The following is a 27728-nucleotide window of genomic DNA, read 5'->3' as shown; positions in this document are numbered from 1 at the left end:
GGGTGAGAGCGCCGATTGGGTGGGAGGCGGACCCTTAAGACATTTGAGAGTTCCTGTTGGTCTGAGGAAACCTGCGTCAGGAACGTGGGGCGGAAGTGGCTGGGAAGGGAATGGGGGTGTTTAATTCGGGTATTGGAGGGGACACTGGTGGACGGTCAGTTTTGGGGGTGGCTTGGGACGGAGATGGGGGTGTGAGAGGACTGAGAACGGGGACCTGGGGAAGCTCAGATGGGAGTCCCGGGAAGCTCAGAGTATGGAATTCTGGAAGACTCGGGGTGGGGAGTCTAAGGGGTTTGGGTAGGGAAGAAGGTTGGAGTTAGTCCTTTAGTTGGACTAAAGGCCCAAGGTTGCTGCAGCGAAGGGGCGCTCGGGAGGAGAAATGTGAAGGGGTCCAGAATGGGGAGATCCGAGGAGACTGAGGGTGGACCTTTCTTAGGAGACGGAGGGCACGTGGGTGTTGAGAGTGGGGCACCTGAAAGGGTTTGAGGTGGGAGGAGGGTGTATGGTGATTTTGAATATTGTTAGAGAGCCAGACTCATGGTTTCAAGTCTGAAGTTGTTAGGATGGGGTCTCAAACTGTTTGAAGGGATTTTAGGGGTGCGGCCCTGGAAGTCGTGGAGCTCTTGAGAATGGCTCCCAGTGAGGTCAGAGGATGTTCTCTGTGAGAAGCTTAAGAAGGCAAAAATGTGTGTAGTTTGAGAGGCCGTTGTGGATGGAGTTTGGGGCAGCGGGGCAGCCTTCTGAGCGCTCACTGTGTCCAGGTGGCTTTTGAGATGCTGAGAATTCGGGTTTTAGAAACCAAGTGAGTTTCCCAGTAGGGCTGAGGGGAGGCCCCACGCCTTTGGTAAAGCAGAAAATGGGATCCTAGCCTGAGGGTGGGAGGCTTGGTGACTTCAGAGTGTCCTTCCCTCCCCCACAGGACTGGGTGCATGGAGTTGGTGTCGATGGAGGATGAGGACGCCAGGGTCCCAGCCCTGGAACCATTCAGGGTGGAGCAGGTTGTCAGGACTGGGGTTGCAGAGGGTGAAGGTGGGGACTAACGGGTGGAAGATAAGAGTGGGGAGAGGTAGGCTGAGTCCTGGGTTTGTGGGCTGGGACTGCTTCCTCCCTCCAAATTGATTCTTACCCTCAGGATATATCTCTACCCTCACCCCCACTTACCACCCCCCAAAATGGGCATTAGTTCTTTGAAGTCAGGCCCTGGCCTGTCTGGGAATGTCTGGACCCACTCTTCAGAGGGAAGGACTGACTGCTCAGTGACACTAGGGCTCCTGTGTGGGTCTCAGGGCCGCACCTTCAGGAGGCTCTCTATCCTAGGCACCACCTGTAATCTACTATGTCCCTGACTTCATCTCCAAGGAAGAGGAAGAGTATTTGCTTCGACAGGTAATCACAACACGCTTCTGGTTTGTTTTTCCCTCCCTCCCTGGTCCCTCCCCAATCTCCAGGTTTTGTGTGAGAGCCCCTAAGGCTACAGTGATGATCCTGGCAGGAAGGAGAGTGCCACCCAGCACTCATCCCTCCGCTTCCGTATTCCTCTTGCAGGACCTGCTGGGGCCTGTCAGAAAGAAATTTTCCCAGAAGACTTAGGGGAAACCAAACTGATTCTTAGCAAGGTAGTTATGCAGCTCAGACTCCCTGTGCTGGGATAGCCCAGTCCAGCCTCCAAAACAGAGGAAATGGCTAGAAACAGCTTCCTTACGCTAGAAACAAGGAGGTTAAAAACCTCCGGCCCTTTTTGCTGAGATAGCCCAATCCTGCTATCATGGAGAAAAGGCAGTTATAAACATAGGCTGTGATTGCCCAGTTTGGGCCATTTGAGGTTGGGGGAATTAAGAATTTGCAGTTTCAGATTTCTGTGCTGACAAAACCCAGGCATCAGAATGTTACAGAGTAAACTCTTCACTCCGCTGAGATAGCTCATTGTAGACCCAGAGTCTTGGGAACAAGGTCACCAAGCACAGATCACCTGTGCTGAGATGGCCCAGTATTCTGCATCTGTGTTTAAGGTTTGGGGAAAAAAGAATTTACAAAGCTCAGAGCTTTTGCAGCCTCAAACCCTGAGAGCACAGGTCTTCCTTGTGTTATCCCAAGTAGTCTTGTCTAGTGTGAGTCCCAGGAATAAGTTAGCTACAAGAACAGACACTTAAAAAAATTATTTATTTATTTGAGAGAGAGTGAATGTGTGCACGCACATGCAGGGCAGGAAGGAGAGAGGGAGAGAGAGAATCTCAAGCAGACTGCCTGCTGAGCGTGGAACCTGACTCAGGAACCTGAGATCGTGATCTGAGCCCAAATCAGGAGTCAGATGCTTAACCAACTGAGCCAGCGAGGCACCCCAAAGAACACAGACTCTTGTGCTGTGGTAGCCCATTCCAGCGCCATAACTGTGAAAGGAATGACAAGGTTATCGAGTACATTATCTTGGAGATTGCCCATTCTAGACCCTTGGGATCTTGGCAGTGGAGAATTTTCGAAGTACTCTCTTTGCTACACTGAGATAGCCCAGCCTAGCACATTTCCTCCCCCAGGGGATAGGAACAAAGAGGTTCCAGAAGTCAGGCTGTGCTGAGATAGCCTGGGATTCAGGAAATTAACGGCGTGCACACTATTTGCTGGGTTAAAAGAGCCCCATCCAGCCCAGAGCTCTGAGTAGATTCAGACCACGATTGTGTAGCTCTGGTTTCTTTTTCTTGATCCTAGTAGACACAGGATCAAGAGCAAACAACACAATCCTGGGAACACTGTCTCAGAGAAGAATCCCACAGACTTTTGAGATGTACCCCCCCTACCCCCGGTAGAGGGCCCTATGTTGTTCTTGGTGGGAGAATCAGAGTGGTCCTGAAAAAGGACTGACCCCTCCCCACCTCCTAGGTCTTCAATGCCCCAAAGCCAAAGTGGACCCAGCTCTCTGGGAGGAAGTTACAGAACTGGGGTAAGTGTCCCTGCCCAGGGGCATGGGCAATTTGGGGATGTAGACTCGGGCAGGTGACTCAGGTTGGTGACACTGGGTGGATCCTTGAGGGTTCAGGGGGTTCCAAGGGCCAGGAGGATTCTGAGGGGCGAGCAGAGATGATAGACTAAGGATTTCCTGATGAGTTGGGGGTATCTCCAAGTGTCCAGGGGTTTGAAGGAAGCAGTGGGTAGTGATCTCTAGAGTCAGAGGTTCCCCCGGGTCAGAGTGCTCCCAACCCCTGGGATATTCCTAATGGGGACTCCAAGTGCCAGGGCTCCTCGGTTGGGTGTCCTCAGGACCCCATTGCCCTCTCCCAGGTGGGCTCCCCCATCCCCGGGGGATGGTTCCTGAGCGGCTGCCTCTGTGGCTCCAGCGCTACGTGGACAAAGTATCTGACCTCAGCCTTTTTGGGGGTCTCCCAGCCAACCACGTCCTTGTGAACCAGTATCTGCCTGGGGAGGGCATCATGGTAACCACACGCCTTCACCCCGACCCCCAGACCTCCATGGGGCAGGGTGTCATGGTGACCCACCTCTACTCATTAAGAAGCCACATACCCCAACCAGGCATTCAGCACCCCCATTCCAAGCAGGGGCACCCTCCTTGAGCCCCAGAGGGTGGGGGGGTGTGGACTCCTGCCCTGTCCAGCCCTGGTGCCCACTCCCTAGCCCCACGAGGACGGGCCACTCTACTACCCGACCGTCAGCACCATCAGCCTGGGCTCCCACACCATGCTGGACCTCTACGAGCCGCGGCAGCCAAAGGACGATGACCTTGCAGAGCAGGTGGGCCCTGAGACACTGCCCCAGCCACCCATGGGCATTCTGACATCCCACATCCTCCAGTAGGCCCCACTCTCTCCTGCCTGCAGGGTACCCCTGATAGTCTCCCAGACACCTTCCCCATCCCTTCATGGAATGCACCCTCATCCTCCCAGACTCTGGTCCCATCCATTTGCAGGGTGCCCTAGAAATGATACCCGAAGACAACCCAGTACCCTTACCTGCTAAATGGATGCCCCAATGCCCTACAATTTCCCTGGCCCCATACATTCAGAGTGCTCCCAATAGCCCAGGGTCCATATACCCTATGCAGGACTCCCGAGTACTCCAGCACACACTAATACCCTCAGATACCCCAACACAGACCTCTCTGCCACTCCAATAGTGTAGATCTGCTTCCTGAGACACCTTCAGATTCCCCCGGGGCCTCAACCCATGACTCACTGCTCAAGGCCCCCCAGATATACTGATCCCCTTCTGTGAGGGCTGCGGGTGACAGCAGCTTCCCTTACCTTTCTCTGAGTGTTCACATAAACTCCCCTGGGCACCCCAAGCCCAGCTATTCCTTTGTATCCCTAGGTGCTCCTGGGTAGGCTGACACCCCCTTCTTCTGCGTGGGTGTCCTCAAACATCCTGATGTCCGCAGACAGGCCCAAACCACACCTTGGCTCCTCCCCGCCTCACTGTTACCCCATCCCAAACCCCACCGTCCTGCCTTCAGCCAAGCCCTTTGTCCAGTTCCATACAGAGTCCTAGGCCTGCTGATCACTGGGTCCAAGCTGCAGCCAACTTCCTCCCCGCACCCCCCCCCCCGCCCCCGCCCCCGACCCCCAGGGACTGCTTGCTGGTCCTTGCCCCTCACTCGAGCCCACTAACCGAGTCTCATAGGATTTCCACTCCAGAGCTTCTCCCTGGGAACTAACTGACCGCCCCCCGCCCAACCTTTCAAGTCCGCTAACCTTGCTAGCCCCCTGACTTCCGGGGACGCGCTGACCTTCAGCCCGCCCCGCAGCCCCGGTCCCCGCCCCAGCCAGCCACCTCGCTGCTGCTGGAACCGCGCAGCCTGCTGGTGCTCCGTGGCACCGCCTATACGCGCCTCCTCCACGGCATCGCAGCTGCCCGCGTAGACGCGCTGGACGCCGCCTCCCTGCCGCCCAACGCTGCCGCCTGCCCGTCCGCGCAGCCCGGAGCCAGCCTGGTCCGTGGCACGCGCGTCTCGCTGACCATCCGCCGCGTGCCCCGCGTGCTGCGCACCGGCCTCCTACTGAGCAAGTGACTGGCGCGTCCGCTTGCATTCCCGGGCTCTCCGCCTGGGCCTGACAGCGTCCACCCTTTGACCTTGGAACCCTGGGGCAGAGGCGGCTCCCTCCCCTCCCCTGGACGACCCCCCCCCCCCCGTAACTTTGTGGGAACTATAGGAAGAGGTCCCATTTCAAATAAAGCAACAAAAATCTCTCTCTGGCTTTGGATTGGGGCGGGGGTCAGATGCGCGGGTTTCTGAGGGGCACTGTGTCAGGGACCTTGGATGGTGTGGGTTCTGGGGTCAGATATATGGTCCCTAAGTGGGGCAGAATCCAGGGCTCTGGAGGGGTCAGGGTTCTATCTGGAAACTCCTTAGGTGCGTTGAATGGGGTGAGCCTGGGAGGTTCAGCCAACTGGCGGCTGGGGAGGAAGGAGTTAAATGGTGCTGCTGTCACCTGAGCTAGGCCTCAGATTACCAGCTGGTCCAGGTTCTGCTGGTTAGGAGGTGGAGGTGAGCCTGCCCCTGGGCCTCTGGCTGTCTCAGGCCTGGTAAGTCCTACTGAGGTGGTCTGGGGGTGGGGGTGGGGAATACCCCTGGCCAGGAAAAGGGCTCTCACTGGGGATCCTCACTGACTCTATCCCCAGCTCCCAGCTATGGCCCTGCCTCCACCTCTGGGGCCTAGACCCCCCTCAGAGCCCCTCAACCACCCCCCTGGAGCCCCAAGGGAGCCGGACATTGGTGGATTCACCCTCTGCCCCGCTTCTGAGGAGAGACTCAGGTAGGGGCTAGGGCTTTTGCAACTGGGGTCCCAAAAGGGTGGGGGCAGAAAAGCAGAGGCATTTTGAGGCTACGAGGTACTGTGGCTATGATCACCTAGGGATGTGGCAGAGGGAACTGCGGCCAGGGGTAGGGTAGGGTGGATAACGGGCACCTAGACTCACCCAGAGGCCTGTCAATGCTTCATACCTCCCAGACCAGACCAGGCCCAGAAACTGGGGCAAGACTCCTTGGACCCTCCCCAACACCTCCAGGGTGGGTTGGGGGGCACTGAGCCTGCTGCTGGTCCCCTCAGATTGCCAGCACCCACTTCCAGTGAGGACGCAGCAGCGGCCAAACACTGTGAGGTAAGCTGAGGTGATCCAGGCCCCTTGTGCCAGCCCCCCACTTCCTCTCCCCCAGAATCTGGGGATGAGATGATTCTGGAAAAGCATTGGGCATCTGTGAGGGGAGTAGAGATGCTCTAGAAAATGATTTTCATGATTTTACCAACTGGGAGAGAATTGTTTTATCATTGACCCAGGAGCAATCCCATTCCTTGTGGACATATCCAGCACTATCACCCCTCCCTGTCCAGGTCCCCAGACCCCAACTGTCCACAATTTTAGGAGCCTTGGAAACCTGGAGGCTTTGAACTTAGAGGTCTTCAGGCCTGGTTCCACCAGGGAGGGAGCTGCTCTGGTGCAGACCCAGAGATGGACACTGGATGGAAGGACAGCAGAGGGGTGGCATTGGGAGTAGGGGCAAGGTCTTGGTTAGCCCCTGACCCTAACCCAGTCTCCTGTATTCCCCAGCACCTCAGCTCTGGCCAGGAGGTATTGGAGGCTGAGCAGGACAGCCTAGCCCTATGCCTGTTGGGGCTGGGCCTCCGGCTGCGGGACCTGGAGCGAGGCCTGGGGCCCTGGGCATCAGCCCAGAGTAGGATGGGCCAGCTGCAGGTGGGCAGTGGGAGGCCAAGATGTGGGAGGGTGGGCAGGGCCTCAGGAATGGGTGCAAACTTCCTGGGGTGGGAAATGGGTTTATTCCACATTCCAGATGCCCGGGTAGGAAAGATGAGAAGGGACATAACTCCAGGTCCCAGATCTCGCGTGCTCCTGGTGTGTGGGGATATGGGTGAGGGGTGGTGTCTAACCTTGTGTCCCCAGGCGCTCCAGGCAGACCTGCGTGGGGCAGCTGAACGCATAGATGCCCTCCTGGCGTTTGGTGAGGGGCTGGCACAGCGGAGTGAACCTCAGGCCCGGGCATCCCTGGAGCGGGTCCTGAGAGCCCTCAGAGCCCACCGAGGCAGCATCTTTCGGCGACTGTGGTGGCTGCAGGCCCAGCTGGTCAGCTCTAGCCTGGTATGGCCTGCCCTGGCAGTCCCCGCCCCAGGTACTGATTCCACAGCCCCCATAACTCTGTCTTCTGACCAGGTATTTGAGGAGGCCAGCCCACTGGATCAGGACTTGGAAGTCGAGGGGGACTTGGATGGGCCAGGACCTGGTGGGATCTGGGGGCCCTGGACACCCAGTAGCTACCCCACTCCCGCAGAGTTGGAGTGGGACCCGGCAGGGGATGTTGGAGGCCTCAGGCCCTTGTGGCAAAAGACAGCCTGGACACCAGGAGCTCCCTGTGAGCTGTGTGGTCACAGAGGCCCCCAGGGCAGGGGACAAGGCCTTGAGGTGAGAGCAGTTGGGGGATACCCCTCCCCCACAGGCACCTTTGGGACACCTCTTTGTTTCTTATCAGGGTACTTCCCTTTCAAGGGTGTCTTTGTGGCTCTATCTCTCCCTCAGTCTTTCTCAGTGTCTCTCTCTTGCTATTTCACTGTTGTCCTCCTCCCTCCCTCCCTCCCCCTGTCTCTCTTGGTTTCTGTGTCTTCTTTACCTCTGTTTCCTCTTATGGTCTCTATCTGCACTTCTTCATTTCCTCTGCTCTCCCTCACTCTCCCCTCTGCAGCCACGTTAGTCTCCTGGTTCTTCAAACATCCCAAATTCACGATCTCAAAAGTCCCCAGACTCATGCCCCCTCATCGCCTCATTTCATTCCAGTCACTCCACAAATGTCACCTTTTATTTAAAAAGAACATTTTTTTAAACTGAGCTTTATGCCCAACGTGGGTCTCGAACTCACAACCCTGAGATCAAGTCACGTGCTCTACCAACAGAGCCAGCTAGGCACCCCTCCCAAATGTCACCTCTTTAGAGAAGCCTGCCCTGACTTCCATACATGATCAGTGCTTAACCTCTTTATTTCCTAACAGCAGTTACCACATCTTGACATTGTACATTTATTTCTTCATGTGTGGTCTCTCTGCTGGAATAAGCTCTATGGACGCTAGGACTTTGCCTGTGTACAGATTCTAGAACAGTGCCTGGCATGTAATAGATACTCATTAAATATTTGTTGAATTAATGAATAAATAATGTCTCTTTTCTCTTGATTTCTTCGGCTCTGCCCCTCTCTTCCTTGCTTCTCGAGATCTTTTTCATCCCCAGAATCTCATCTGTGACAAGCCTATCTTGGCTCTTGTGCAACTTTGTGTCTGTCCCTAGTTCTCCCAAGGACCCCACACCTCAGTTTCCCCACAAGACATGCTCATGTCGGGCTTCAGCCACTGGAAACACTTGGCAGGTCAACGAAGACGTTCCCTGCTCCGGAAGTCTCAGGTGAGCAGGTCCTCAGCCAGGGCTATCTGTTGGGTATCATGATGGCAAGTGACAGAAACCTAACCCAAATTGAATTACACAAGAGAAAGGGATGCTATTTTTTCATGTAAGTGAAAAGTCCGCGTGCTGCTGAAAAGATCTGGATGCTATTAGGGCTCAGTCCTTCCCTCTCTTGGGCTCTTCTCCAAGGTGGTCGCCTTCTCAGCTTATGGCGGCCCCAGCTAAACACTCACGTCCCACTGGTTCACCCACCTAAGGAGAAGCAGAGTGGCACTGACCTACTGGCGGCAAAGTCCCAGGGCTGACTCCCACTTGGCCAGCTTGGGTCATGAACTGTACCCGGAAGCAATCACAGTGGCAAGCCAATGGAGTGCTCTCATTGGCCAGATCCAGCTCACATGCCCAATCTTGGAAGTGGGAGTTGTGTGGGTCAGCTACTCCAGAGTCCGAAGACCTGAGAGGGGAAGACAGGATGCCCTCCATCCCCTGTACATTGAGCCACCATTATCAGGAAAAGGAAGATTGGATGGAGGGCAGGCACAGATAACCACCCCACTTGGAGATATTCCAAGCCCATGTGGGTTGGGTCCTGAGGGTTCAGGGGGTGCCAGGAGGGAAAAAAAGCTCAGCTCTGTAGGTCTGTAGTAGGAAGGAAGAGTCCAGACTAAGTGTTACTTCCATCCATTCTGCTGCTGGCTGCTGTCCCCTCTTAGGACAAGAAGCGAGCATCTCCCAATCTCCAGGGCGTGATGTTGGAGGTAGACCCTGGGTGAGATGCCTGGGAGATGGGTCTGGGGGTGTGGGGGTACAGGGCTTACGGTGGCAGCGCACCATGCACTTAACACCCCGTTTCCCTTCACAGAGCCCCTCCTCCTGCATCCGGGCACTCGCTGATCCTCCTCCTCCTCCTCTTCCTTCTCCTGGTGGGTGCCACATTGCTCCTGCCACCATCAGGGGGGTCTTGCTGCTCTTCTGCCCGACTGGCCGGGACACCTTACCTGGTGCTCAGCTATGTCAATGGTCCTCCTCCAATCTGAGTACGTAGCCCAGATACATGTAATAAACAGTCACTGTCAAAGATGTGTCTTAGTCCGCATGGTCTGCTGTAACAAAATCACAGGCTGGATGGCTTATAAACAGTAGGAGCTTGTTTCCTCACCATTCTGGAGGCTGGGAAGTCCAAGATCAAGGTGCCAGCAGATTGGGTATCTGCTGAGGGCTGCTACTTGCTTTACAGATGGTTACCTTCTCGCTGTCTCCTCACATGGCAGAAGGGGCAGGGAGCTCTTTTTCCTAAGGGCTCTAAAAGATCCTTCCATGAGGACTCCACCATCATGACCTAATCCCTTCCTGAAGGCTTCACCTCCTAATACTATCACATTGGGGGTTAGGATCTCAGCATATGAATCTTGAGGGGACACAGACATTCAGACCACAGCAGAATGTGTGAGGATATTGAGTGAGTTCAGAATTTGGGATACAGCTCTGATGTCTTGGACGGCCCCCTCAGCAGATTCCTTTGCTTTGAGTGTACAACACAGAACAAATCACCCCATCTTAATGGGGATCCCCCAGCCCCTGAGACAAAGACTCAAGCACAAGTAGTTTATTGGAGGGGTGATCCCCCTAGGCAGATTGATAGGGGAGTGGGGGAGTGAGCCAGGAAAGGCAATTAATGAGCTGGTTGCTGGGCATCTGGGGTTCTCTTCCACTAGGGGCCCCTTGGAGAGTCTGGAACACAATCAGAGTAGTTCCACCCAAAGGGTGAAGTTGTGGCATTTATGTACCAGCTCCCGTATCTCATCGGTTAGGGACTGTTCTGGAGATGTGAACTCCCCAGCACATCCCACTTCTCCTGCCTGTCAAGGCTCCCCAGGCAAAGAGGCGCAGGTGCCTGCCCCTGGAAGCTCAAGGTATGTACCAGAAGGATGCAGGTGATGTGGGCTAGCAGCCGAAACCTGCTACAACCCCTGTCTGGCATGCATACAGGTACTCTGTACAAGTACTCCCAGGCTGGCCCTCCCTGGTGTAGGACCATAACATTCCCCTTCCCTGGGGTCTTGATGACACCAAGCTAAATTGCCAGGGCTCAGTCCTGAAGTCCAGTCCTCAGCCTCAGGTGTCTAAGCTCATCCTCTCCTCTGAGTTTATGTAGTCAGGACAAAAGAAACAGGACTAGACTCAAGAACAGAGGCAGGAACCTTGTGCCAGGCACCTGGATGTGCACTAAACACATCTTTCTTCTGTAATGCTCACGACCACCCGATGGTGTGTCCCCACTTAACAGAACAGGAAACTGAGGCTCTCAGGGGGAACAGAGGCAGTCAAAAAACATCTATAAAATTTTTCACAATTCCTTAGTCCCTAGTTACATTTTTTCCCCTAATCACATTTTTAAAAGATTATTTACTTAAGTTTTCTCTACACCCAACATAGGACTTGAACTCAGGACCCCAAGATCCAGAGTCACCTGCTCTTTTAGCTGAGCTAGCCAGATGGCCCCGAATCACATTTCAAATACTCAAATCTCAGGTCGCTCTCAGATACTGGACAGTGCAGACCTGGCAGAAGAGTGTTCCAGGTAGAGGAAGAAAGTGCAAAGGCCCTGAGGTAGAAGTGTGCCAGGCAAGCGGGAAGGCCAGTGTGGCTGGAGCATGAGTAGGAGGGGGGAGCATGGAAGGTGGTGAGGTGAGAGGTGATGGGGCCAGATCAGGTGAGGCCTTGTGGACCACAGTGAGGACTTCTGATCTGAGTTAGGCTGAGTTTGTTTTGTTTTCCCAGCTTCAATTCGGATACTTTTTGAACTACCAAAGAAGGGACAGCATTACAAGTCTTCATGGACTCATCGCGAGCTCCAGTCATTATCAACTCAGAGCTAATCCTCTTTAATTCTCCCAGGCACCTTACTCCCCTCTCCCTAGATTACATTGAAGCCAATCCTAGACCTCATATCCTTTTACTCGTGAGCAATTCATGGAACATCTCCATATCGGGATTGTTTTGGTATCGAATCACAATACTTTCATGATGTCAAGAAAATCCTAGTCATTCCCCCACATCATTCATACCCAGGATGGTCCAGTGCTGTCTGAGGGAGGGAGCTGAGCCAGAGTGATGGTAACATCGAGTGCCTGGCTGGCTCAGTAGAGCATATGACTCTTGATCTTGGGATTGTAAGTTTGAGCCTCATGTTGAGTGTAGAGATTACTTTAAAAAAAAAAAAAAAAAAAAGAGTGGTGTAACTTGCTGGTGTGGCTAGTGGCTCCTCCTCAGGTACTGTGATTTTCCCAGATGTCCCCAAGGCTCCACTGGCTCACCTCATGCACGTATATGGTCACCGGTTTGGCCCCTTGGGACAGCTGCTCAGGGCAGGAAGCTGGCCGTCTCCTGGGAACCCACTTCTTCAGCCCCAAGTGGACCCAAGTAGGCAAGAGGTCACGAAGCTGGGACATCACCTGCTGCCACAGCACGTTTAATCCACTGTATCCTAACAGCCACATGAGGGAGGCCCTATTACGATGCCCAATTTCACAGATAAGGATACGAGGACCAAAGAGGTTAGTTAAATCACAGGCCCAGGATCATAAAATCAGTGAATGCTGGGATTGGGATCCAAACCCAGGAATTGCAGTACGAGGGTTCCTGCTCTTCATCACCAATGACCTACAACCTCCTCCCTCCAATCAGGCACTCCCTTCCCTCATTCTCTCTACCACAGAAACTCTAGTCATCTATAGCACCTGGGTAGAACGTCTCCCCTCCTGACTCAGGTCACCCAGCCCCAGTGGGGACTTGTTCACTGCCTACAGCCCTACCAGAAACTCCCATCATGGAGCTTCTTAGGACTCAAATCCTTGGAGCCAAGAGGAAGCAAGAGGGAGAGGGGAGTGCTGTGGGGCTGGATAGGTAGGACTCCATTAGCCACTTTCAAGGCTTGGGCTTTTACTGAGATGGAGTCAGGCCAGGATTAACAAGAACACCCAGATGGAAAAACAAAAACAAAACAAAACAAAAAAACTGAGGCTGGAGAGAGATGAGCAAGCCAAGATAGCTGAGGCAGAAGCCATGTGTGCAAACCACACAGCCTGTGCTCTGGGGCACTCAATCCAAGCCCCAGCTGGAATCCTGCATTTCTGCCCTTTGTCCCCTCCAGAACTTTGTCCACACTGGTCCTCCCACTTAGAAGCCCAGCCCAGCACCTGGGAAACTCCTTATAACTCTTCAAATTTCAATTCCACTTTATAACTCTTTGTGCACCTGCGACGCCCACGGGGATTAGAGCAGAGTCATGTTTCTCCTCTGTCTATCCTCTCTTTAGTCGGAAGTCTGGGTTTCTTTCCTAAGGGTCTCCTCCTCTTCCCAACCGCATTTGCTAAGAATTCATCTGCTTTCCACTCTTTCCATTTATGTAACTGACATGGATGCGAACAGAGTTCAGTGCTGCAAAGTGCAGTACCCCAGAGAATGTCTAGGGAAGATTAATACAGGGATATGGAGGAAGTATGTCTGGGGTTTATGAGTCCATCTCCCCTGCCCCTGCCCCAGGGCCTTGTAGCTGAGGCTGGACTCATTTAGCCACGTTTGAGGTCCCTAGCACTGCCTCGGGGTTACCAGCTAGGCCTCCCCAGCGCCACCATTTTCTCTCCTACCTTGTTACCTTCTATGAAGGAGTCAACTGGGGGTTTCTTTGGGGTCAAATCAGGGTGGGTCTCAAGGAGCTGCCCAGGTGCAAGAACTAGGCTGCTTTCAAACAATCTGCTAGTCTAGAGGGCTCCAGAGAGGAAGAGACAGCTCTCCACACCTATTCCTCCCAGAGGGTCACTTCTTGGTGAGGGCCCTTTCAAAAATCTCCAAACATGTGAAATTTTTGAGACCACCAGCAGGAAAGTAATCTCAGCCCCGATTTTATTCTTCTTTTTTCCCAACAGTCCTGAGAGAAGGGCACAGAAGTCAGGGCTCCCCTTTAGAATCACCAAGTATAGATCTTGAGGGGTCTTTAGTTGATCAGATGGGGGGTAAGATACCCCAGCCCCTTCCTCCCAGGTCCTAGTCTGCCGCAATTAATGGGAAGATAGTTTTCCAAAGGGGGTTTCGGGGCTTCTCACCATCCATCAGGGTATCTTCCCAAACTTCTCAGCAAAATGTATGCTCTTCTCAGAGTTACATACAAGATAGGGGAGCCTGGGGTCAAGAGAAAGGTGTCTCTTCTTTCTGTCCAAGGGCGGGCGTCCTGGCTCCCCAAGCGTTCAGGTAAGTAGCTCTCAGCTTGTCACAGTTCAGCCAGCCGGCAACCAAGCCGCCCCAAACCCTAATGGGGAAGTTCGACCCGTTATCATGGATCGGGCAAGGTCAGGAATCTCTCAGCATCCCTCATGGGGGTTTCTAGGACCCCACGTCGCTAGGAGGGCTCTCCGACACCCACAATCCACCCAGCTGGTCTTCTCAAGACATCTCACCCTCCGTCAGATGGGTTCCCCGGTTCCCCCACGCAGTCCGGCGGGTCCTCGGTTCCCCTGTGCTACCGGGTGAGCTGCTCGGCCCGTCACCGCCCATCGAGAGGGTTCTCTGGTGACCCCGTGCTGTTGAGGGGGTTCCTCGGACCACTAGCATTGTCAGGCTGGGTCCCTGGGGCCCCCGAGCCGCTGGCCTCCTCAGTTGGACCCCGCAGACGCACGAAGGCACCCATGGCCGTGGCGTGGCCTGAGCGTAATAGCTGCAGCTGGCGCCGCCCGCGGCGGTACAGGTACTCGATACGCAGCACGTCGGAGCGTGGCAAGCAGGCGTGCTGCCGGAACTCGGCCCGAACTCGCGCCTCGACGCCCGGCTTCCCGCGCCCGGCGCGCAGCAGCTCGCGGTACAAGCTCAAAACTTGCCTCTGTAGCCGGCTGGGGCGGCTCATGGCAGCAGCTGGACTGAGGGCGCACGCAGGCAACGTCCTACAAACAGCCGCGCAGCGGTACCTTTCAGAAAAGCGGCTGTGCCCGGCAACGGGAACTTCCGGCCCGCGCCCTCCAAAACCTCCGCCTCCTGCTTTGCTCTCCCATTGGCTGTCGATGCAGTTACGTCATAATGTTGCGGCTCAGGGGCGGAATTGCTGGTTCATAGGCCTGCTCCGCAAGGAATCTTTGTCCTTGAGAGGACTGCGGGTTTGGGAACACGAAGGTGGGGGTTGTCAGGGGCTCCAACTCAGATTTTGAGTCGGGAGGAGACAGGATCCCGACCTTACTCTTGGGGTCCTGGGAGACGGGGAACCTAGAGGTTGGAATCTTTGTGCCCCCCCAGGGCGCGGGCGCACTGGGAAGAAGATATAGGCACAAGCAGATTTGGTCATGTTATTTATTAAAACAATCTCGGGGAGGTTCGTGGGTTCCCATCCCAAGGGCAGGTGTGTGTCAGGAGGTCCCAGTCACGGGGACACCAGAGGGTCGGCGTCAGACGAAGTGTTGTGTCAAGGTTGGAGTAACAAGCTTCTCCGTGCTGTGGGAGGACAGAGACAGGTGTGGGCTCCGAGTGCCCAAAGGCTGCCTAGGGTGCAGGGAGTTGCGCTAATCGCGCCCTCTGCCGATGTGAGTCAAGTACCAGGGCAGGAGAAGGGCAAGTCCTCACCAGTTGTTGAAGCCCCGAGCCCGGCACGCCTGGAACACGTCGGTTAGGCTGGCACCCCGGAGTCCTCCTGGGAGTATCAGATCGTCGGCTGCGATTCCGTTGTAGTCCCCGCAGGCTGCTCGGAGGCGTCCTTGGAGCGCCGGGGAGGCCCGTAGGGCCACGGCCCCTTCCGGCCCCACCAGCACCCGCAGCGTGGGGGACCTCTCAATGATAACCTGGGAGCCCTCAGCCCAGCGTGCGACCACGCCCCTGCACACTCGAACTGGGAGCCGCGCGGGTTGTCCGTTCACCTGTAGATTGGGGAGGCGGGTCAGGGGCGGGGATTAGTTTGAATCCCAAGGTGCGGCTCAGAAACCAGGGTGAATCCTGCCACGCTATCAGAAATGCAAATCCAGGTCTTCGCGAGAGGAGTAAAGTCTGGGATTTCCTTTAAAAATCCTCCAGCACAAACAAAGCAAAAAGAGTGGGAGGAAAAGATGAAAGCAAGAATGGCAAAATATTTGTAACTGTGATGCTTGTGATGCTTGAAATATCCATAATAAACTCTTTCCTAAAACGGAGTTTTAGAGAAAAAGCCTTAGGAAGCTGTCGCATCTCTCTCACCTGTGTCTTCATAATCTAGTAACTGTTTACGCATACTCTGTGTCAGGCATTATTCTAAGTGCTCTAGTGTTTATTTTATAAGATAATGTAAGACAGTACATTAGCAGTATATGATACAATTGATATTTAAACATATTGTCACCTAATTTATATTTTATGTAATTAATGATATTATATTTATTCATTTTTTAAAGATTTTATTTATTTATTTGACAGAGAGAGAGGAAGAGCGCTTTATTTGATCCAGGGGAGGGGAAGAGGGAGATGCAGGCTCCCCACTGAGCAAGAGCCTGATATGTGGGACTCAATCCCAGGACCCTGGGATCATGACCTAAGCCAAAGGCACCCACTTAACTGACGGAGCCACCCAGGCATCCCTAAAGTATTTATTTTTTGAAGGATTTTATTTATTTGAGAGTGAGAGAGAGAAAGCCTGAGAGAGAGGGAAGGGTCAGAGGGAGAAGCAGACCCCCCCCCCCACCCAGGGGAGTCCTGGGATCATGACCTGAGCTGATGGCAGATACCCAAACCAAGGAGCCACCCAGGCACCCAATATTAAAGCATTTAACTGATATTAAATCCTCACTAACACTCTGATAAAGTAGATCAGTACTGTATGCCTATATGCCTCTTGCCTTTTACTGATTAGAAACCTGAGGCCCAGAGAATTAACACAGCTTGCCCAGGCTCATATAGCTGGTAAGTGGCAGAGCAGTTTTGAACCAAAGGGGTCTGATTTCATGACCTGTATTCTTTTTTTTTTTTTTTTTTGAATTTATTTATTTGACTGAGAGACACAGCGAGAGCGGGAACACAAGCAGGGGGAGTGGGAGAGGGAAAGGCAGGCTTCCCAAATGAGCCACCCAGGCGCCCCTCATAACCTGTATTCTTAACCATTCAGCTATATGTACCGTCTCTCCATTCATAATATAAAAGTGGTTGCAAGAGCAATCACAGCTTTAAAAGTTTTTTTAAGTTTATTTGCTTTTTTTTTTTTTTTAAGGATTTGATTTATTTGAGAGAGAGAGTGCAACCACAAGCAGGGGGAGGGGTAGATGGAGAGGGAAAAGCAGGGAGCCTGACCTGGGGCTCGATCCCAGGTCCCTGAGATCATGACCTGAGCCAAAGGCAGCTGCTTAACCAACTGAGTCACCCAGGTGCCCCTAAGTTTATTTAAGTTAAGTTTAAGTTTAAGTTTATTTTAAGTAGTCTCTGCACCCAAAGTGGGGCTCGAACTCATGACCCCCAAGATCAAGAATTTCAAGCCCTTCAGACTGAGCCAGCCAGGTGCCCCAAAGAACAGTCACAGCTTCTACTTACTGAGCCCTTAGTATATGCCACGTACTTTGCAGGAATCCTCACGGCTACGCTATGTGGTAAGTACTGTTTTTTTGTGGTTGAGAAAACAAAGGTATTGAGAGGTTGAGTCACTCACTCATCCATAGTTACATTAGAAGGTTAGGAGACACACAATCAGGGTCTCGATCCTTTAACTAAAGGCTCTGGCTTAGCTTACCTGCCAGCTTGTAGCAGACACCCCAGCTGTTCTCTTGCTGGACTGTTTTCCCATTGGCAATTAGCCTCCACTGCACAGCTGTGCTCTGCTTCTCAGCATGGGGTTTCAGGTTCCTTTTCCTCTTATAAATACTAACCATTTTGCCTGCCCAGTTCAAATTCTACTGCTCCCCTGCTTCTGTGTTCCTTAGGAGAGCCAGGTGCCCTCCTCCCTGGCATCTCTCTCAGCTGGATTTCCAACCCCTCCTTGTCTGGCTTCTTCCTATCAGCAATTAAACACCCCCAAGTTTCTCCCATCACAAAATCCTAGCAGTTAATCAGTTCTAAGGTACCCTTGCCCTTTGCCTCTCCCTGGCTTAGCTCTATTCTCATCTGTTTGACAAGGGGAGTTTGCAATTTGTCAAGAGGTGTCTGTTCCTGCTATTCCTCAAACCTGCAATCCAGGAGCTACCCCCCGCTGTGATTTTTAAAAAGATTTTATTTATTCATGAGAGACAGACACAGAGGCAGAGGGAGAAGCGGGCTCCCTGCAGAGCAGGGAGCCTGATATGGGACTCGATCCCAGGATCTCGGGATCATGACCTGAGTGAGTTATCCAGACATCCCTTTGCCACGATTTCTTAAATCGCTAACGACCTCCTTGGTCCTAACTCCATGGACATTTAGTGGGCTATTTTAAACTCAAGAGTTGATTTTTACCACTATTCCCCAAATATGGTCCCTCCTTTTCCCTGGTCTTGTTCTGTAATACTCCTCCCTGCTCTCTCCCCCAGCCCAATATCAGGTCTCAGCTCATTTGTCACTTTCCTTCACTGGTCTCCTAAACTGAGGGTGCCTCCTCTGGGCTTCCACTGCTTCCCTGTGGTTTCCCCACCCCAGCCCTGATCATTCTGCCTGGGCTCCCCCCATTAGAGCTCTGATCTCTCAGTCAGTGGTTGCCAGGAGTTCAGCAGGACTTGAGTTAAGGGGGAGTCAGTGGGTCCTGAGAACTCCAGGGTAATGTTTATGTGGGATCTAGAAGGTCAAGGGGGAGTCAATGGGTCCTGAGAAGTCCAAGGTGAAGTTTTTGTGGGGTCTAGAGGGTCACGGGAGATCAGGACAAAGACATTTAGCCAACGGAGGTCAATGTGAGATCAGGGTGATGGGACAGTTCTATGTCAAAAGGCTATGGAAGGCCACCGAAGGATCAAAAGGCCCCAGGGATCAGTGCCAGGTTACAAAAGAGTCTTGGCTAGAATTGAGCAAGTCCCTTACCCATATCTCTTGATTGGCTCCCACAGCTGCACAGCCATCCCTGAAGCTGATGATCACTCGTGGTTTGCGAGTAGTGCAGCCAGGACAGGGCAGGAAGTCAGCAATGACATGGAACCAGTCAGGATCCTCAGTTCTGGAACTCACCACTGTGGCTAGTTCATAGGCACAGGATGTAACAGGCATGGGTGTGAGCCCACTAAAGCCATCAAAGGTGGTGAAGTGGCCCCCCGGCTCGAGGTGGCATGTAGCACCCTCCCCAGTTTCACAGGACCGCACACCCCCATCCAGGATGCAGCCTGTGCCCTGTGGGCAGGAAAAGGGCTGGCACTGGAGGCCTTGACCACGCAAGCACATACAGCGTTCCTGGCAGCCAGGTAGGACCAGAGATTCCCCAACCTGCAGAGACAGACAGACTCAAAATCGGATTTAAAAAACCATTGGGAATATAAACAAATAAAGCATATGTGTAAAACATACATCATGAAGGACTAAGTTCCCTCACATATAAAGAGTTCCTAGAAAAAAAAAAAAAAAAAAGACCAGTAAGTCAATCTAAAAACATGGGCAGAGGCTATTCAGAAAGTGAATAGAAAAGGAAATACAAATGTTTCTTAGGCATTTGAAAAGATGCCCAACCTCCTAGAAATACAAATACAAACTAAAAAATCCATTGAGATATTTTTTCTCTATGAGATGGGCAAAAATAAAGTTTGGTGAGTTTCTGCAAACTGTCTCTCTAAATGTCTATTAATGACATTTTTTGAATTAGAATCTAATCAAGCCTTGTGTACTGCATTTGACCATGGTGGTTTTTAAGTCTCTTAATCTAGGATTATTTTCACTGGTGTGTGAAAAGCCTTAAGAGCTCCCTGCAAATGCTGATGTGTGGCTAGTGTCAGTGCCAGTGTGGAGTAGAAACACAATGGCAGATCTATCAGCCCTTAAGCCTTGTTCCTCCGTGTGTGGGCATCTCTTCATTTCCAGGGTGGTCTGGGGTTTAAACCTTCATGTTTTTTCCTATCCAGTAACCCCTAATCTCCAGACAACTATGTCAACCATCCTGGGAGTCCTTTCTTCTGAAAGGACTTTTTTTTTTTTTTAAAGATTTTATTTATTTATTTGACAGACAGATCACAAGTAGGCAGAGAGGCAGGCAGAGAGGGAGGCAGAGAGAGAGGGAGAAGCAGGCTCCCTGCCGAGCAGAGAGCCCAGTGCGGGGCTCGATCCCAGGACTCTGGGATCATGACCTGAGCTGAAGGCAGAAGCTTTAACCCACTGAGCCACCCCGGTGCCCCCTGAATGGACTTTTAAGAGCTGCAAAACTTTGAAGGGAATACTTTGCTTGCTTGGGGTCCATCCATGGTCTTCTGGTAACAGCCTTCCACTTTCTTTGGGGAACTAGCCCCACTTTCAGTCTGGGGTGATATACCTAGGTGATATACCTATGCTCTGGCTTCAGCTCTGGGCACATGTCCCAGGCCTGGCCAGTCAGAGACAGATCAGAGTACCCCATCTCTCTGCTTCTGTGATCAGCTTAGGAATAGACAAATGACCTACACTGGGACAACAGGAGTCAGCACTGGAACTTCTGCTGAGAGAGAAGCCTGTCTTTCCACTGAGATGGCTAAATGTACATCATAAACTCAGAGCAGGAGGAGACCACCATACCCTACATTCAGAAGTGGTTGGAGAATGAGGCTATGCATGTCCTCAAATATCCATTCTCCATTTCTTCCCCAGAATTAATATTTATAGCTAGACTCAGGCCCACCAGTGAAAGACATGTTCCAGCCTCCTCTGCAGCCAGATGGGGCCCTTCTGTGAAGTTCTGGCCAATGGGATGTGAACAGAAGTGGTATGTCCTACTTCTGGGTTATGCCCTTAAAGAGAGGAGGCCTGACCTTCCTTCCCCTCTTTTTTCTTGGCCAACTTGCATGACTGTAGATGTGGTTGGGAGCAAATGATTGCAATACTACAGAGGAGGCAGAACCACATGATAGAAGGAGCCTGTGTCTCTGACTTGGAGGAACCAAACTGGTTATTCTTGGACTATACATGAGAGAGAAATAAGCTATTGAGTTTAAGCCACTGCAATTTTGAGCCTCTGTTATAGCATTTGGACTTAGAGCCTACTTCATGTGGAAGCCAATATAGAAAAAAGAAAAGGCAGGGATGGAAGAGAGAAAGAAACTTGAGTCCTAGTTACATCATTTGAGTCCCTGAATCCAGCCATGTTTGAAGGCCTCAAATTTAAACAATTAAAGGTAGATATATCCTTGTATTTAAGATACTTGGCCTCATTTTCTAGCAATTACAACTGCAAATGCTGACTGATATAGCGTGGTCCAAGGAACATTTTATGATGAGGTATGGGAAACTCTGCATCCACCCGCCCATGCCTGGGGACCTCTCTTACAGGGATGTAGCGTCCACTGTGAAAACAGCCGCAGTGGTCCTGAGACACACAGTCTGTGCCATCAAAAATGAGTCCAGGGTCACACTCGCAGCCCTCGTAACATTGGGGAGAACAGTGTGCAGGGCTAGTAGGCTCGACACAGCCCCCATCACAGGTCCGTGCACAGATGCTGTAGTGGCTTCGGAGTGGACAAGCCATGGCTGCAGGCAGATGGCAAAGGCCCATGCTTAGGATTCAAGTTTCCCTTTCCAATCCTGTTGCCTCTTCCTGTTGCTAGCTTCCCACTGATATTTTCTAACCTTCACACCTTTGCAATTTCAGTTCTCTTTCCCTCAGATGCCCTTCCCACCACACACTACTTATTCCATCTATGTCCTGGCTTCTCTGATCCCCATCAGAAGGGGCTCCTCCTGCTGCCTGCAACCTCCCCCAGACGCATTCCAGACCCACCCAGAGCACTCACGGCAAAGCTTGGGGCCCCTCCAGAGAGTCACAGGGATGCCAGCTTCCTGACAGGCTGCGGTATAAGCTGTGAGGGCATCACAGACACCAAGGTGCTGGTCTTGGGTATGACATATGTCTTGCAGACAAATCCTGAGGAAAGGCTTGGGGCTGATATGGTCCAGGCAGCGGCCAAAGGGACCATCGGGTGCCTGTAGAAGTCTACATAGTTCAGGAGCATTGACGATCTGGGCACGTTGCGTGTGGCAGCTGATGCTAAAGTCAAGATTGAGCTGGGGCAGCGGGCAGGGGTTAGTGAACAGGCCTTTGGGCCAGGACCTTTTGTCTGGAGGTAAGTCAAGGGGGCCAACTTTGCCACCAAAGGCCCCACAGATCCCCACCAGCTGGCCATGGAAGGTGGAAGGTACGGTCAGGCGCATCTGGCTGTCCCAGTCATACATGAGATGTAGCCCGCAGGCTGTGTATACCACTACATGGCGGCCCTCCAAAGTGGCCCAGGCCCTGCCCTCTGCCAATACCCAGGGCAGCCGGCAGTGCTCACCATCCACCTGTGGAGGAAAGGGGTCAGGATTGGGGCTGTGAAGGCTGAGCCTGCTCCCATGCCACTTCCCTGACCTTTGCCCTTTGCATTCCCTCTGCCTGGTTTGCTCCTTCCCAGACATCCACACGGACCCCCTCCGCTCCCTTACTTCCTTCAGATCTTGACTCAAATGTTACTTTCTCAGTGGGGTCTTCCCCATCACCTTATTTAAATGTTAAACCTCTTTATTCTGTTCTTGTACTCTCTCTCTCTCCTTTGTTTTATTTATCTTTGTAGTTCTTATACCCATGATTGGATTTACTACTTACTTATTTACTTATCATGTGTTTCCCTAGAGGATGTGAGCTCTCCCAGGACTAGCTGCCTAGTCCTCCAGGGCAGGGCTTTCCTGGACCACAGAGAGACTCTCCAGTTTACTGAAATAATCCTCAAGGACTGATTTTCTCCAGTCCTGGGTAAGAGGTGGCAATGCATATCTAACAGCTATGCTGTTACTGAGCCATTACTCCGTTCCAGGCAGTGCTCCTACCTTGTCACATACTCGCACTAACTCATTAGCCTTGAGGGACAGACACGCCCATTTTACTTATGGTGGGGGAAACTGAGGCACTTCCAGGAGGGAGAGGGCGGGGCGTGGGCGCAGTTGAGTGGACACATACCGTGATGACGCCGACACGGGAGCGGTGTAGTTGCAGGTGGTGCCCGGAGATGTTGAGGTGCAGGCTGAGCAGCCCAGCCCCATCGCGGGCCGCGTCTAGGCTGAAGCGACAGGGCCCCTGGCTTCCGCTGCGGGCCAGCAGGTGGAGGCAGGGCCCAGAAGGGAAGGGCGCTGGCGGGGGCAGCGTGAGCACGCGGCCATCGAAGGCGAGCACGTGTTCGGGCCCCGCGAGGGCGCAGCTGCCTCGTCCTTTGGGCAAGCACCGGCGCTCGCCTCCGCGCAGGCCGCACACTCGCCCGCGCCAGCACGGCCGCGGCCCGCACGTCACAGTGCCCCCGGGGCCGCAGTGGCAGCGACGCGTGCAGCCGGGCCCGGGGTACCACGCGGAGCCCAGAGCTCGGTAGCGGCCGGCGCGGAGGCAGCCGCACTTGGCCACAGGCACGCAGGCGGCGCCGCTCAGCACGAATCCCGCGTCGCACACGCAGCCCTCACAGCAGCGGCTGCCGCTGGCGCCGCGGCCGGAGCAGCTCTCTGGGCCCGCGCACGTGGCGGGGCAGCACGGGCCGCACAGCTCGTAGTGCGAGTGCGGAGGACAGAGCAATGCTGGGGAGGGCCGTGGGGTGGGATGTGGTTGTGGGGGCCCAGCGAGGGGAAAAAGATGGAGAGACCCGGGGAAGAAATAGCGAGGGTGGGAGAAACGGGTAAGGCGGGAGGGAGGAACAGATGGGAAGGCGGAGACGGAGGGTGGGGGGCCGGGGCGGCGTCGGGGTCGTGGAGAGCAACACAGCGGGGAGAGAGGACCAGAGAATAGGAAGGCGAGGTAGAGACAGGGAGGCACAGAGAAGCACCGAGGAGACAGAGAGACAGTGAGAATGAGACAGGCACAAGAGACAGGAAGAAAGAGCTCGTTAATAAACTGCTGTCCCTCTAAGGGGAGGTCTAACTCCTCTCCAAGTCCCACCCTTCTGCACCTGGCTCCACCCACCCAGACTTGGAACTTCTCCTTTGGTCCTTCCACATTCTTCCCCTGGTGTCCCAAAGGCCAGTTCCTCCGAGATTCACCCACTATCTCTGCCAAGCCCTGCGCACTCACGACAGAAGTCAGGCGTCCTCCAGGGCCGCAGGCGCACGCCCAGAGCCTGACAGGCGACAGTGTAGGCCGTCAGGGCTCGGCAGACGATGGGACGAGCACCATAGTGGCGACACACATCGTCCAGGCAGTTGTCCATGAACGGGAGTGGGTCCAGCGCGGCGTAGCATGACCCGAAGGGACCCTCGGCCGCCGTCAGCAGCCCACAGTAGGCGTCTCCAGCGAATCCAGTGCGCTTGGCTTCTGGGCAGGGGCTGGGGCAGAGGGGCCCGCAGAATGGGCCACAACCAGGCACTTCTGCCACCTTCCAGGTGTCAGGCACCTGCATGGTGGGGCTGCTCGGACTGTGTTGGCCACACAGCCCACACAGGTAGGGTCCATAGAGCCTCGGCAGCGTTACACGTGCCAGGCTGTCCCAATCATAAGTCAGGGAGAGGCCGAAGTCCGTGTCTACGCAGAGCTGGTGGCCTTGGTAGTAGGCACGGAGGCAGTGGCCGTGAAAGAAAGGCAGTGATTCCAGAATTCCATCCACCTACAGGGAGGGCATGCAGGTGGCAAGAACAGTGGGGGAGGGATATAGTGGCTGTTAGTAGAAATTCTTGGGAATGTCGATAAAGGATCAGAGAAAGATCAAGGGGAAACATTGGTTAACAGGGATAGTCATTAGGAATCATAGGGAGATTCAATGGACCATCAGTGAAGGCTAAATGGAGGGTCAATAAAGGATTCCATGTGTGTATGTGTGTGGTGGGGAGGGTCAATGGTGGAACGATTAATTAAAAGTTAATGAGGGATCCGTGGGAGATCAACAAAGGGTAAAAAGAATAATTAGAAAGTCAGTAGGGAGGAGTCAGTAAGGGATCAATGGGAGGATAAGAAAAGGGATAATGAAGGAAGTGGACACAAATACAAAAGGTACTGAGGATCAAGAGAATGCTTCTGTGGCTTTGGGTGGCAATGGGAGACTAAGTTGGTGGGTAAAAGGGAGTGGAGTCAATGAATTTTAATGGGACAGTCTAAGGAAGACTCAAACAGTGAGACTAAAATCAAAGACAGGCATAATGGCGGGGGGCGCCTGGGTGGCTCAGTGGTTAAGCCTCTGCCTTCGGCTCTGGTCATGATCTGGGGGTCCTGGGGTTGAGCCCTGCATCAGGCCCTCTGCTCAGCAGGGAGCCTGCTTTCCCCTCTTGCTTTCTGCCTACTTGTGAGCTCTGTCATATAAAATAAATATAATCTTTAAAAAAACCCACAAAGACAGGAGTACATACCTATGGGGTGTGGGGTGAGGTTAAGAGGACAGTAAATGGGGTTAATGCTCAAGTCAGTGTAGCAGTAGGAAGATCATTTTGGAGGGGTAGTGAAGGGTTTGTGGGATATTAGACGGGGGAGAAAAGGAAGGTCAAGGGGAAGATCAAGGCTGTCTTTGGTTAAAGGGGAGCCAACTGAGGACTCAGTGGAGGGTTAATGGGAAGGTAATAGGAGACTCAAGGGTAATAGGAATCTCAAATAGAGGGTCTGTGGGAAGGTGTCAACAGGCAAGTCAATGGACCACGAGGAAATTGGAGGACATCTTTGAGGACCCGTGAGAGTCAATGAAGAGGGGTCACTGTGGGTTACCTGTGGGTAGTAAGGATGGTGAGGGATAGTAGGTTGATCTGGAGCCTTTGAAAACTCACCCGGATGTGGTTGAGATCTTTGGGACTCATGTCCAGCCTCACGCCACAGGCTGAGAGGGTCAGGGCCTTGGTCCAGGCACGTGGCTGCCGCAATGGGGTCAAATCCAGACTGAAGGGCTCAAGGTTGGCATGGGCTGTGCCACAGAGACCCGCCAGGCGGTAGACACAAGAACCAGGGAATTCATAGTGGGTTCCTCCAAATGTGTGGAAGTGGAAGTCTCCAGTGGCAGCACAGACCAGTGACTTCTCCACGACAGTGGGACTGGGTGGGGACGGCACTAACAGGCAGTGGTACCAGCCACCTATGGAGGCCTTACAGTGACCATGGCACTTGTCAGGCCAACACTGGGGAAGCTTGCTCACCAGGGTCCCAAGGGTCGGGCAGTGACATTGCTGAGTACAGTTGTCTGTCCAGAAAGTCTGGCCTTGGTGCAGGAAGCAGGGACAGTGGGCATGGGGCACACATCGGTCCCCTAGCAGCAAGTAGCCAGGGAGGCACTGGCAGGTTGGAGCACAGGGGTGGTGGCAGTGCTCTGGGGCTGCAGGGTCGGCACATGTGGCTGGGCATGCAGACCCACATGGAACAAAGTGGGAGCTGTCTGGGCACTGGGGACTGGGGCTGGGGAGCAGGGGTGGGAAAGGTGGGGGAACCAGTGGTGGGGCCACAGAGCTCGGGGCAGGGCCCAAGGTGGCTGTGGGGGAGAGAGAAGATCAGGCACTTATGAGTCCCAGGGGTCTGGGTCACCAGTCCTGTCCTTCCCAGGACTTAGAAGTCATGCCCCAATCTCTGACCCCTCAGACCACAGCCCCAGGCACCTTGGAAACGGCAGCTTAGGACTCCATCTGTGATGCCACAGACTTCCTGCATAGGGCAGCTGAAGGGGACACAGGCCACACCCTTCCCTAGCTGGCAGGTACAGGAGGAGGAGCAGTTCTCGATGAGGACAGTCTGGTCCGGCTGTGGAGGAAGGGAGGAAAGCTGAAAAGGGAGGTAGCTTGAAAGGAAGGTGCAGCCAGAGGTTCTGAGATGAAACCCACACAAGGAGGTGCGCGGAGATCCGGGGCAAAGTGGGAGGACCCCAGAGGATGCTCACAGGGAAGTACTGGCCATTGTGGAAGCAAGGACAGTGGTCCACAGGGACGCAGTCACGCCCAGCCGGGAAGAATCCATTTTCACACTCGCAGCCCTCAGCGCAGGGAGTGGGGAGCCGCACCACTTCCTGAACACCTGGACAGGCTGCAGGGCAGGGGTTCACACACAGACTGTAGTGGCTATGGTGGGGGCACCGCATGGCTGTGGAGAGGGGGCTTGTCAGACTCCGGCAAGCCAGGGGCCTGCCCTCTGCTGGCCCAGCACCCTCAGATCATAGACCTCCCCCTCAGATTAATGGCGACAACAATAACCAACAGGGACTGAGCAGTGTCCGCATATGCTATGCAATGCACTAATGCACTAGCTGCTTGAATGTATCCCAGACATGACTAACAGGGCTTCCCTGCTCTTTGTCTTTTATGGGGTTTTCCCTCCCCATCCCATGTCTGACCATGACAGACAGAGATGGAGGCGACCATTCATCTGTAAGTAAAGAGCACCCCAGATTCCAAGAGCAACCCAGATTCCCTCCAGGAACATCTGAACCTAGAGACAGAAGGTCAGAAGGAGACAGACGCTGACACCACAATGATAAGTCAAGGTGAGGCTGAGAGTCCATGAGGATCAAGGAGAATACATGTGGACAGAGAAGTTGGAAGTTGATGAGAATTGTTAAATGAACAAAATATTCAGATGCCAGCCAATAAGTCATTTTCTAGGTGTGTGACTCTGGGCAAATTCCTTAACTATCTATGCCTTGGTTTCCTTCATCCATGAAGTGTACTTGCCTGATGGGGTTCTTGGGAGCACTGGCACAGTAAGGTCAGCTGTTCTTTTCATGTTATTATTGGAACTATTTTTTACATTATTTTTGGGAGAGAAACCAGAGCCTAGGGCCTTAGAGAGGGGATTCTGGGGACCGGTGACAAGCCAGTTCTGCCCCCTCCTGGCTGTGAGATCTGGAAAACTCTGTGCCTCGGGCCTCTACTAGGGTTAGGGTTAGGGTTAGTGTTAGGGTTAGACAGTTGTCCCTAACTCCTGGAGCAGTTCGTAGATGGAGTGAGCAGACTTAAAGCAGGTAAAACAGGTTATCAGACACAGCCTTGTGTCCAGGTCTCCTGCAGGACTTGTTAAAACAGATTGCTGGGTCCCACTCCAGAGTTTAAGTCTGGGACAGGGCAAGAATTTGCATTGTAAACAAACCCTGAGTATTGCTGGCCCAGGGAAACAATTTTAACACAGCACCTGATATTGAATGAGTGCTCTATAAATGTTAGCTAAGGGATAAAATCAAATCTGTTTTCCCAGCCACAGGGTGTGCAGGGCTTTGTCCCATTTGGTGCTGTATCATCAGCTGGAACCGACACATAGTAGGTCCTCAACTAACACCTGTGTTATGAATGAAGTC

At 53.3% G+C, this 27728-nt stretch overlaps 4 protein-coding genes across 18 annotated transcripts; 2 read left to right on the top strand and 2 right to left on the bottom strand.

Moving 5' to 3' along the window:
- The first annotated feature begins 50 nt into the window (after positions 1-50).
- ALKBH6 (alkB homolog 6) lies at positions 51-5193 on the top strand. 8 transcript variants are annotated; one of them, XM_082708806.1, is made up of 7 exons: positions 51-129; positions 920-998; positions 1318-1386; positions 2875-2935; positions 3274-3425; positions 3625-3741; positions 4751-5193. In XM_082708806.1, the coding sequence occupies exons 2-7, from the start codon at positions 930-932 to the stop codon at positions 5012-5014; spliced, it is 732 nt and encodes a 243-aa protein (XP_082564932.1). In that variant the 5' UTR covers positions 51-129; positions 920-929; the 3' UTR covers positions 5015-5193. The 8 variants fall into 8 exon arrangements, with proteins under 8 accessions (XP_082564932.1, XP_082564931.1, XP_082564935.1 ...); XM_082708805.1 differs by having other exon boundaries at positions 84-154; positions 1360-1386; XM_082708809.1 differs by having other exon boundaries at positions 84-154; positions 3663-3741.
- SYNE4 (spectrin repeat containing nuclear envelope family member 4) lies at positions 5193-9486 on the top strand. 8 transcript variants are annotated; one of them, XM_082708799.1, is made up of 9 exons: positions 5193-5529; positions 5626-5759; positions 6054-6105; positions 6553-6696; positions 6904-7098; positions 7171-7419; positions 8293-8406; positions 9120-9175; positions 9269-9486. In XM_082708799.1, exons 2-9 carry the CDS (start codon positions 5635-5637, stop codon positions 9441-9443), a joined length of 1110 nt encoding a protein of 369 aa, XP_082564925.1. In that variant the 5' UTR covers positions 5193-5529; positions 5626-5634; the 3' UTR covers positions 9444-9486. The 8 variants fall into 8 exon arrangements, with proteins under 8 accessions (XP_082564925.1, XP_082564921.1, XP_082564923.1 ...); XM_082708795.1 differs by having other exon boundaries at positions 5955-6105; XM_082708796.1 differs by having other exon boundaries at positions 5446-5529; positions 5955-6105; positions 6904-7083.
- A 3808-nt stretch (positions 9487-13294) lies between these two features.
- On the bottom strand, positions 13295-14419 carry SDHAF1 (succinate dehydrogenase complex assembly factor 1). The gene has a single exon (XM_082708810.1). It carries the CDS (start codon positions 14303-14305, stop codon positions 13949-13951), a length of 357 nt encoding a protein of 118 aa, XP_082564936.1. The 5' UTR covers positions 14306-14419; the 3' UTR covers positions 13295-13948.
- A 309-nt stretch (positions 14420-14728) lies between these two features.
- On the bottom strand, positions 14729-26600 carry LOC309852380 (IgGFc-binding protein-like). The gene is made up of 10 exons (XM_082708792.1): positions 26322-26600; positions 26044-26185; positions 25228-25919; positions 23555-24083; positions 22463-23064; positions 21264-21810; positions 20801-21000; positions 18385-18780; positions 15013-15302; positions 14729-14883 (listed from the first exon to the last, which is right to left on the bottom strand). Exons 1-10 carry the CDS (start codon positions 26517-26519, stop codon positions 14838-14840), a joined length of 3642 nt encoding a protein of 1213 aa, XP_082564918.1. The 5' UTR covers positions 26520-26600; the 3' UTR covers positions 14729-14837.
- Positions 26601-27728: the final 1128 nt, after the last annotated feature.

This window comes from Mustela nivalis (assembly GCF_964662115.1).
Source record: "Mustela nivalis genome assembly, chromosome: 18".
NCBI lineage: Eukaryota > Metazoa > Chordata > Mammalia > Carnivora > Mustelidae > Mustela > Mustela nivalis.
Note: the sequence above shows the minus strand (reverse complement) of the source record. Positions and strands in the feature narration are given on the sequence as shown.